The sequence below is a fragment of the Juglans regia genome, chromosome 8 (genome assembly GCF_001411555.2).
Source record: "Juglans regia cultivar Chandler chromosome 8, Walnut 2.0, whole genome shotgun sequence".
In the NCBI taxonomy this organism is placed as follows: Eukaryota; Viridiplantae; Streptophyta; class Magnoliopsida; order Fagales; family Juglandaceae; genus Juglans; species Juglans regia.
The window spans coordinates 13,392,758-13,403,615 of NC_049908.1; the positions used below are offsets into that span (position 1 = coordinate 13,392,758).

Below are 10,858 nucleotides of genomic sequence, written 5' to 3' on the forward strand. Positions count from 1 at the left end.
TGATAACTCTAATAATATAGGCATTGCGGTAGATCAGTTTGGTTTGAACAGTTTTGTCATAAATGTGTTTTATGACAATTGAATTGGTTTGAATTAAAATACTGGAATAATATGAAAGATTTTTTGTGGAATCTTCCGGTATCCAGTGGAATCCAAGAGGGAAATAGGACGAAGCAATTTTGAAATTATTTGTATACATAGACCTATTGGGTTCTATGTAAAACAGATGATTAACAAAAGGTTTTTTCAAATATTCAATTTTTCCTTTCGGGAGGAAATACTGAGTAGAAGCAGTCTTTGATGCAATTGCCTTAGCATAGGAGACAAAGGTTGTGGAAACAGTAGAAGCAAAAGTAGCAGGTTGGATAATCTTTCCAAGAGGTGTAAACCTGTTGGCAATATCTAGAGCATGGAAACAGGGATAGAAGCAGGTTCATTCTTGACAGGTTTTTTCTCAGGAATGGGAGGTGGGGGAGCATTTGTCTGTTTTTCTTTGCCTTTTTTCTTGCTCATGGTTTGGTGTCTTTGATATTGATATTGAATTTGATATTGGTTCACGGGTAAAAAAATCAGAAATAAAATTATTAGTACCTTTGATAAATTCAATATCAAAATCAAAAACACTTAAAATAGTTTTGAGTAAATCACTTTGAAACTTAGAAATACATAGCACTATCGATAAAATTTCTTTTTTAATAGTACTATAATTTTCTTGTGCAGGATTCCAGACTCAGAATGGAAGCGAACAATTTGTTCAGAAGAGTCTGGTGAAACAATTTGTTTCAGAATGCCGCCATAACCAATGTTTGAGGCATTTGTTTCAACAATTTTGAATGAATCAGAAGTAGGGATACCAAGGCACAGGAGAGTTTTGACATGTGTTTTGATTTTCCTTACTAGATTAGTATGAATCTCTGACCAAGGAGGAGGGTTTTGTATAAGCCTTTTAAACAAAGGTCAACATTGTTTCCTCATGTTTTGGTAGAAATCGACAACATAATTGAGAGATCCTAAGAATCTCTACAATGATTTTTTGTCAGTGATGATATCAAGGAATTTGTCAGCAAATTCTATGGCCCGTTGAATGGGTCTAATTTTGCTTTCAGAAATATCATAACCAATGAATATAATCTTGGTTTAGAACAATTTAATCTTTTTTTATGAAACAACAAGATCATTTAATCTGATGATGTCAAGAAATGAATTCAAGTGTTTCCAGTGTTCATCAATAGATTTGGAGAAAATAATAACATCATCAATGTAGACAATGGTGAATAGGGGGTGAACGAATTGAAGATATCGTTCACAATATTTTGAAATTCTCTATAGACATTTTTTAGGCCAAAGGGCATCACGGAGGATGATATCATGCAATATAATCCTCCACACCCCGATAGACCAGCTGTTGTGTTTATTTGTACATGCTTAATTTGCTGCAGACTATTTTAGTCTTGTTAAATAATTTTAGCTTTCCTTGTACAAGTCCACCTCTGTAATATTGTTACATATGGAATACAATACACCTCTCTATCTCATCGTGTGAGATAGAAATTCTTCCAACAAACATTTAACTTGGCTGTCTGTGTTTGTTGAATGGGCAGGCAAGTTAAGTATCCCTTTCGCCTGACCACCAAACAGGAAATTAAACTTTTTTCTTTTTTATGGGTTAGACTAACTTCCTTAATTCCCTTAAAAACAAAAATTGGATTTAACAAGAATGGGTCATGGAGGTCTTCGACATCAAACCTACCAACATCTACATGATATCAACACGCAAAAAGAAAATACAACAATATGAATAAAAAAAAAAAGTTGAAAAAAAAAAAAACCCATGAAAGCAAACAAAGAAGAAGGGAAACATAAAGAGTTGTGATGCGCATAGAAGTTTTAAGGGTTTGAAATATTTTACATAATATTTATTTCAAACTGGCAGGCAGATATATACCGAATTACATGCGCATGGTCTACCCACGATTCTTTGCCCATTTCTCTATGGGTTGGGCGAATTTATTGCCAAGCCAACCCATTGCCCAGCTTTGTATATGATGGAGCTTACTATGGTAATCTACCCTTTAGGTCCACGACTCCAGACCTTGTAATGTGTGTATCCTGACACATTCTACAAGCAATACAGATCCACTTTTTTGAGCCTTTGATTTTGACTTTCAATCAAGGAAGTATGTAAACTAAACTCTCCCTTGCTTTGTAGAGAGAGAGAGAGATTCTGCCTTCTCTCTAGAACCCATACTAGTGGTGAAAACAGGGAGGAAAGGAAACACCCTTTCTCAAGCACCCTTTCTTCCTTTCCAAGAGACAACGTTAAAGTACTCTTTTGTCGAAAGTAGACATGAGCTCTTCTTATTTTGAGGATTTGGAAGATGAGAGTGAAAAACTCTATCAGATGCCTTGAAATGGTCAACTACAATGCACTTTTATCTATTGCAGCTTCACGATGTAGACTACAAACCCTGTACGGTTTTGCATTCAAGATCGCCTTTTGGCGTTCATTTCCTATGCCTGCTCGAGGAACATGGACCCTGTTCAATATTTTGGCTCCATTACCATATCTTATTGTTTTAAACTGCATGCATTGTATTGATTATAGGAAAAATATTTGCATCAGCCCCACACCAGCACACACTCAACCTATTGAGTGTAAAAAAAAAAAAAAAAAGTGATGTGAAGTGTGTGCTGGTGTGGGGCTGATGCATAGCATTTCCCTTGATTATAAAGGGGTATTTTGTTGGGGCTCCACAGTCCACACCCCTTCTTTTTGTTTCTTTCTTTCTAGTCTAATGAAATGTTTCCAAAAAATACTACGTATTGTATGGGTCCTGAAAGTCTCTTCCATCCTTCTTCCCTTTTCTGCGACTGACCATAGTCAGTTACATGTGCACGCTAGAGTGTGATTTGCAGCTTTGTTTTAAGCGTTGCAAGAGCTGATTACAAGTGTTCAGAAGAATGTAAAAAATATTCCCCCAAATGAAGCTAACTAGACTATCAAATTACTATCAAGAAAAACTCCTATATACAATTATAAGGAAACAAACTTTTTCATTCTTCAGTTGGTGTTTTGGATGCCAGGCCCTTGATTGTGTGCCGACACTGAAACCTATCCCAAAAATGCCAGATAAAAATTATTTTAGAAATTCTCGATTACTTCACAATCAAATGCATAGCTATTTAAATTGGAAGTCACTTAAATCCTAGAATAAAATTGGAGACGAAGATTTTATGTGAATTTTCCCAACAGCAACTTCATTTTTCAATCAGTACGGTAAATCTTTAGGAATAAATGACAGTGTAAATGAAACAGAAAAATGGAACATAGATTTATCTCAAATCTTCATTGGCTAATGTACAAAAAAAATCTAGTCAAGTGATAGAAATAGAAATAAGATTGATCAAAATCGCATTGCTTGCCTTAGACTGATCTCAAGAAAGTTAAGCTCACAGTACAAAACCGGGATAGACAACAAGCATTTTGGTCTCACAACAGTATTCAGCAGTAACTTCAAAGTAAAGAGGGTAACATACCAGATTAAATTATCTGAAGTAGAATCTGTCAAACTGATGGAGTTCCCAGTTTGGCACACACGATCCAGAGCACCCGTTTTTTTATCTTGGGTTTTGCACTTGAGCCGTAGTCTGAAAGGCACAATCTGCAACGAAAATGCATTTATAAATGCATCCTCTTGACTATCAGGAAGTTCCTATCTTAGAAAACCTAAAGATGATGGCAAAAACGCTACCAGCTATAGGTTAAATGTGGCAAACTCATCAGATCTCTGATTATTGCACTAAGGCCAGAACCAGAGAATGTGAATGGTAATGTAACCAGAAAAGTTACTCATAAAAATATAACCAGAAAATTATCAAGGCAAGAAATATTTGAATGTGACTCAACCTTTTTTCTTCACACATGGATTAACATATTAAGCATCGTAAAGAAAAGAATCAATAAACTATGAAAATGATGCTTTGGTGCCATGAATGTCATATGGAGACATGCTTGTGCAACACTAGATGAGACCTCTAACAATTTTTTTTTTTTTAAATCACCATGAACACCCGAATAGCCTGATCCTTTAAATAAGTACATATAACAAATATTAAATTCATCCAACTTATCATTAGGTTGCGACAATCATAAATATTATTAAAGGGAAGCAGGTTCTGCCGTCTGACCCAATCTTTCCAACCTTTTCTGTCCATTGCACATCATAATATCTAATTCCATGTGGTTTTGAAAAACAGTATTTTACGATGCGACAATGATTGTAAGATAATTCCTTCTTCAAAAAGGGCTCTCTATGTAAAGAATGGAGAAGGAAATGAAAACAGAGATGGGAAAATATAATTTGTATTCTATGTTTCTAAGTATTACAGAATGTGGCCTTATATACACTTTAATAAAGGCGGGAAAAGTAGTTATATGGTTAAAATTGTATTTTAACTCTAATACACCCTCCTCAAGCTGGAGCATGAATATCAATAAGGCTCAGCTTGGACATCATGGTAGAAAACAGTGGATTGCCTAGAGCTTTGGTGAAGCAGTCAGCTAATTGATTCTTTGAAGAAACATGCATTGTACGCAAAAAACCATCTTGAAGTTTATCACGAATAAAATGGCAATCGATTTCGATGTGCTTGGTACGTTCGTGAAATACGGGGTTTGAAGCAATATGCAATGCAGCTTTACTATCACAATAGAGAGAAACAATTGCTGGAGATACTTGGAGATCTGAAAGCAACGAGGATAGCCAAACTAATTCACAAACCGTGGAAGCCATTGCTCGGTACTCGGCTTCTGCAGAGGATCTTGATACAACAGCTTGCTTCTTGGATTTCCATGACACAAGAGAATTGCCAAGGAAAATACAAAAACCAGTGGGGGATCGTTTGCTGTCTTGACATCCAACCCAATCGGAGTCAGTAAAAGCACTCAGTTTGAGTGAAGAATTAGTAGAGAATAAGAGTCCTTGGCCAGGAGCAGATTTCAAGTATTGTAGGACACGATATGCAACATTTAAATGAGGCTGCCGAGGTGAATCCATAAACTGGCTAAGGACATACACAGCAAAAGTGATATCGGGTCTAGTGATGGTAAGATAGAGCAAACGACCAACCAATCTTCTATAAACTTTGGCATCCTCAAGAAGAACACCTTCATTTCGAGATAATTTCAAGTTTTGTTCCATGGGAGTCTTAACTAGTTTACATCCCAAATATCCAGTGTCAGATAAGATCTCCAAGGTGTATTTCCTTTGAGAAAGGGATATGCCTTTGGAGCTGCGAGCAACTTCCAATCCCAAAAAAAATTTCAATGGACCAAGATCTTTCAATTTAAACTTGTCATCAAGGAACTTCTTGAGAGTGTCTACTGCAGCAACATCATTGCTAGCAATTAATATGTCATCAACATATACTAGTAAGGCAATGAAGGAAGAGCCTTGTGACCGAGTGAAGAGTGAATAATCAGCTCTTGATTGGACAAAACTATGTTGAATAATGGTAGAGGAAAACTTTGCAAACCACTGTCGAGATGCTTGCTTTAATCCATACAAGGATTTATTGAGCTTGCAAACTCTAGTGTCACCTTTTTCACCAAAACCAGGAGGTATGGACATATACACCTCTTCTTCCAAGTCACCATGCAAAAAAGCATTGTTGACATCTAATTGAATAAGATGCCAACATTTAGTAGTTGCAATGGCTAAGAATGACTTGACTGTGACCATTTTTGCAACTGGTGAAAAGGTATCGAAAAAATCAACCCCTTCTTGTTGAGTAAAACCTTTGGCTACCAACCTAGCCTTATACCTTTTAAGGCTTCCATCAGACTTGAGTTTTACCTTATATACCCATTTGCATCCAATTGAATGTTTTCCAGGTGGTAGATTTGTCAATGTCCAGGTCTGGTTTTGCTGAAGTGCAGTAATTTCTTCTGCCATAGCAGTTCTCCAATGGGGATATTTTACAACTTGATGATAGAATTTTGGCTCAAAAAGTGATGAAATGGCTAAAGAATATGCTCAGTGTGATGAAGATAATCGAGAATAAGAAATAACAGATGAAAGGGCATATTGCTTACCTGATTCAGAACCAATAAAAGGAGGTGAAGATGAGATGGAACAAGCATTAGAAGTTGCCAACTGACAGTGGTAATCCTGCAAGTAGCCAGGTGGTTTGTGTGTTCTCAATGATCTTCTACATGGAGGTGATGAATCTGGTATGTTGGGAACTGGAATAGAGTCGGGAGAGGCAGGAAAAGAATGATCATGACTAGAAATATCAGGAATTGGACTAGGAAGGACAACATATGAGGATGGATTCATAAAAGAGAAGTTATCAATGTTATGTGGGACAGATTTGAAAGGAAAAATCTACTCATGGAATGTAACATCTCTGGAAACAAAAATGGAATGATCATCAAGATCATACAATTTGTAACCCTTAGAGGCAAGTGGATAACCAAGAAAAATACATCTATGAGCTCGAGGGGCAAATTTAGATCTTTTATGCGCAAGAGTGGAAGCATAACACAGTGAACCAAATACTTTTAAATGAGTAATTGATGGTGATTTATGAAAGAGCAACTCATAAGGAGTTTTATTGAAAATAATTGGAGAGGGAGTTCTATTGATGAGATACACGACAGTGAAGATGCAATCACTCCAAAAAATTAATGGAACATTTGATTGAAAGAGGAGAGCTCGAGCTACATTTAAAATGTGGCTTCCTTTCAACTACTGAATTCTGTTGGGGAGTAGCTACACATGACAATTGATGGATAATGCCTTTGCTAGAAAAGAAATGATGCATAGCAAACTCATTTCCATGATCAGATCTAATGATTTTGATAGTGGAGGCAAACTGATTTTCAACCATAGCAGTAAAATATTGTAAATGGCTTTGAGCATCAGATTTTGATTTGATCATATAAAGCCAAGTACTACGAGAATAGTCATCCACTATGGTTAAAAAATAACGAAAACCTTCTATGGATGGAGGAGAAAAAGGTCCCCAAATATCAACATGAACAAGATCAAATAAATTTGAAGAAGTGTGTTCACTATCGGGAAATGGTAATCTCTTGTGTTTGGCAAGAGGACAAACACTACAATGCTTGGGATTATTATTAGAAATGATAGAAGAAAACTGAGGCAGCAGTTTCATTCGAGAGAAAGATGGATGTCCCATCCTTTGATGCCAAATAGAAACAGATGCATTATTACAAGCATTGGAAACAAAACTAACAGTATGTGGTTTAATACTGAAAGAAGCATCATGAGAAGATACATTTTGAGACACAAAACCATGAACTGGTGGAAGTTGCAGCAGGTATAACCCTTCTTTAGCTTGTCCCCTCCCAATCGTCCTCCAATGTATGAGGTTCTGAATAAAGCACTCATTATGAAGGAAAATGAGACAGCAAAATGAACTAGTAGCTTGCTAACAGAAATGAGATTAAAGGTAAAGGAAGGCACATATAGAACAGCATGTAAGATGAGGTTTGGGGATAAGAAAATAGAACCTATATGACTTACATGAACAAAGGTTCCATTAGGAAGCTTCACAACAGTGTTGTGAACAGGTCGATACAATGTGAATAAAGATATTGAGTGGACCATATGATCAGTCGCACCAGTATCAATTATCCAATCATGTTCAAGAAAAGGTTTGGAAGTATTATTGATGGAGGAAAAAACCGAATGATTGAAGGAAAATTTACCTGAGAGATGATCAGAAAAGGATGAGGTAATCGTATTTGCTGCCTGATGAGTAGGAGCAAAGGACACAGGATTGAGAAGTGCCAAAAGTTGTTGACACTGTGTATGAGAAAGAGGCAGAGATAAGTTGGAATCATGGGAGACTGCTTGGTTAGCATAAGGAGTTGAGGATCTGGCTTTAACACGATATCCTGGTGGATATCCATGAAGTTCAAAGCATTTGTCAACAGTGTGACCTTGCAATCCACAATGAGAGCATAGAGGTCTGTCATTTCGAATAGAAGCCTTATTGCTAGCAGAGGATTTGCTAATACTGCTGGAAGACAAAGCAGCAGAAGGAATGGAAGGGATCATGAAAGATCCGATGTCTCTTTGTCTTTCTTCTTGAAGAATAAGAGAGAAAACTTTGTTAATTGGAGGAAGATGATCAATTAACAGAATCTGACCTCAAATGTGAGAGTATCGATCATTTAGTCCCATAAGGAAACGCATAACGTAATCTTGCTGTTGGAGATCAGATAGAGATCGTAGAGCACCACATGAACAGGATGGCAATGGTCTATAATTGAGTAACTCATCCCATAATCCTTTCATTTGTGTAAAATATGCACTAACCGTGAGGTTATCTTGTGTTAGAGAAGCAATAGCCTTCTGTAACTGGAAGATACAAGGTCCGTTAGCTTGAGAAAATCGATCTTTGAGATCGCACCACATTGCCATTGCAGAATCTTCATAAATCACACTAGCGGCAATTTCTTTGGATAAAGAATTAAGTAGCCATGACAAGACCATATTATTACATCGAATCCAAGAGGAAAACTGAGGAGAAGAAGCGGAAGGTTTCAGGATGGAGCCATCAACAAATCCGATTTTGTTCTTCGCAGTTAATGCCATGGACATTGATCGACGCCAGGTATGATAGTTCTCACCATTGAGAACTTGTGTTATGAGCAATGTTCTTGGACTGTCACCGTGATGAAGGAAGAAAGGATTTGAAGAATCTTCATGAGGAGGAGTAGGAGTTGAAGAAACAGATGAATCAAACATTATTGTATTTTGCGGAAATATTCTTCTGATACCATGTAAAGAATGGAGAAGGAAATGAAAACAGAGATGGGAAAATATAATTTGTATTCTATGTTTCTAAGTATTACAGAATGTGGCCTTATATACACTTTAATAAAGGCGGGAAAAGTAGTTATATGGTTAAAATTGTATTTTAACTCTAATACTCTACAAGAATTGATAAATGAAATAGTAGTAGATAGTAGCGCCCACACAGAACCCTCTGCATATACTAATATAAAGATAATACAGAAGAAAAAAAGAAACAAAAATAACTGTTACCTTCTTGCTGAATCTGAAATCACGTTTGGGAAGAAAATGCAGAGGAAGATTGAAAGAAGAGGGAGCTTTAACCAATAGAAACAATTTACTGGGGCCTATAGAAAGACAAAAAAAAAAAATACATAACTCATATTTTGTTAAGTAAAATGGAAAAAGAATAAAACAATTGCTTTAAGGCGCAGCATTAGTTTCACCAGATTAACAAACACTGTAAAGACATGTTCAACTAAACTAACGACCTGGATAGGAACCAGACCCAGCACCCTTCGAGACCAGCGTCCTAATAGCCTGGTAGAGAAATATGAAATATTATAATTCCCTTGAATAAAAAAGAAAAAGCAACTTTGGGTGGAAGCAGAGAGAGCCGTAAATGAACCTTTCTTGAAAGCCCATCTGCTGCCCTGCTTTTAGAGAAATCAACTTCACCTCTGGCAGCAGCCTTCCCGTGTGAAAAGCACAGCTCGTAAACATGGCGAGGCCGAATTGGACTAGCTCCGAGAACCAAAACGACTCCCTCGATGTTAGGGAACTCAGAAATCACCTGCTTGAGCGCAGTTTGGAGATTAGAAATCGTATTCATCAATTTCTCCAGTCTCCTGATTCCCTTTTTGGCATCCCTCATTCTGCCAATGTGCTTTCTTCGCGACAAGGACGAGGCCTTTGCATCATTTTGCGTAGTAAGAGCGGTCTCCTACAACTTACAACAACTCTTAGAGCTCATAAAAATGATAGTATTACGCAAAGCAGCCCGTGCCTCAGCTGAAATACTACATACCAACTCTGCATATTCGGTACGAAATGTATCAAATTCAAGACTCATATCCTGCAACACGCTGTATACGAGAAACTAAAATCAGATACATACCAACCATCCAAACCATTCCAAGAAAATTTCAAATGTCTAAATTGCGAGAATGGAGTTATGGGGGGAAAGAATCCTAATAAGCCATAGACTCATACGGGAGCCTAATTTGGTAAGAGGCGGGGGAATTGTGCAGAGATTCAGATCCCAAAGTGTCGCACAACCAAACAGAAGCGTGTTCATTTGAAAAACGCGAAGGGCGGGGGGGGGGGGGGGGGGGGGCGGCGGGGGGGCGGGCGGGCGGGTGTGTGGGATGGCGATGTACTTACGAGGGGATCTGCTGGTGCATGTAGAGAACGAAGCCTAAGACGTCGTTGACGATATGAAAGACCACGGAGCTGTCCAGAGAGTCAGCGGTGGTCTCGATCTCCATGCACTCCGTCTCCGAGTTCCCTTGGCCTTCCATTGCCACAGAGAGAGATCTCAAAAACTCTCCCGTCTCTATGATTTCGAAATGAGGTTACGGCGGGAGGGTAACTTCAGGCTTCAAATATATTTTAGATATTTGTTTTCATTTTTATTTGGGATAATTCCTAAAACGCATTTTGGACATTATTTATTTATTTATATATCTTATAACTTTTAATGAATAAAATTTGGAGTAATGCTACGTATCATTGTGGAATGCGCAAGCGTGCAATCGTTTTGAAAAATAGTGAGATTTATTATTAAGAAATTAATTTTTTTCATGTAAATCTCATATTTATTCATTTTTTTCAAAGAGATTGCATGACATTTGCGTACTCCACGATTGTAAATATCATTTTTTATATCTACAAATAATCAATTATTTGTCCAAAAATGAGCTCCAATGAATTATGTGTTATATCTTTATTTTACATTTTGCTACAGCTATATTTTGTTAGCACTATTAATCCATGTAAAGTTGTTGGAAGAATTCTACTATAAAGCTGGT

At 37.2% G+C, this 10,858-nt stretch overlaps 1 protein-coding gene across 2 annotated transcripts; it reads right to left on the reverse strand.

Annotated features, from left to right (window-relative positions):
- Positions 1–2,816: 2,816 nt before the first annotated feature.
- On the reverse strand, positions 2,817–10,388 carry LOC108985190. Of its 2 annotated transcripts, none has more exons than XM_018957381.2 (7): positions 10,212–10,388; positions 9,856–9,913; positions 9,457–9,771; positions 9,320–9,368; positions 9,081–9,175; positions 3,538–3,662; positions 2,817–3,105 (listed from the first exon to the last, which is right to left on the reverse strand). In XM_018957381.2, the coding sequence occupies exons 1-7, from the start codon at positions 10,346–10,348 to the stop codon at positions 3,012–3,014; spliced, it is 873 nt and encodes a 290-aa protein (XP_018812926.1). In that variant the 5' UTR covers positions 10,349–10,388; the 3' UTR covers positions 2,817–3,011. The 2 variants fall into 2 exon arrangements, with proteins under 2 accessions (XP_018812926.1, XP_018812927.1); XM_018957382.2 differs by having other exon boundaries at positions 2,817–3,112.
- Positions 10,389–10,858: the final 470 nt, after the last annotated feature.

Excerpts from the sequence above, each read along its gene's own strand:
- LOC108985190 (XM_018957381.2), bottom strand. The coding sequence starts at position 10,348 with ATGGAAGGCCAAGGGAACTCGGAGACGGAGTGCATGGAGATCGAGACC. Across the intron at positions 3,663-9,080 it reads ATTTCAGATTCAGCAAGAAG|ATTGTGCCTTTCAGACTACG; the intron begins GTAACAGTTATT and ends TTTTCGTTGCAG. Across the intron at positions 3,106-3,537 it reads ACTTCAGATAATTTAATCTG|TGTCGGCACACAATCAAGGG; the intron begins GTATGTTACCCT and ends GATAGGTTTCAG.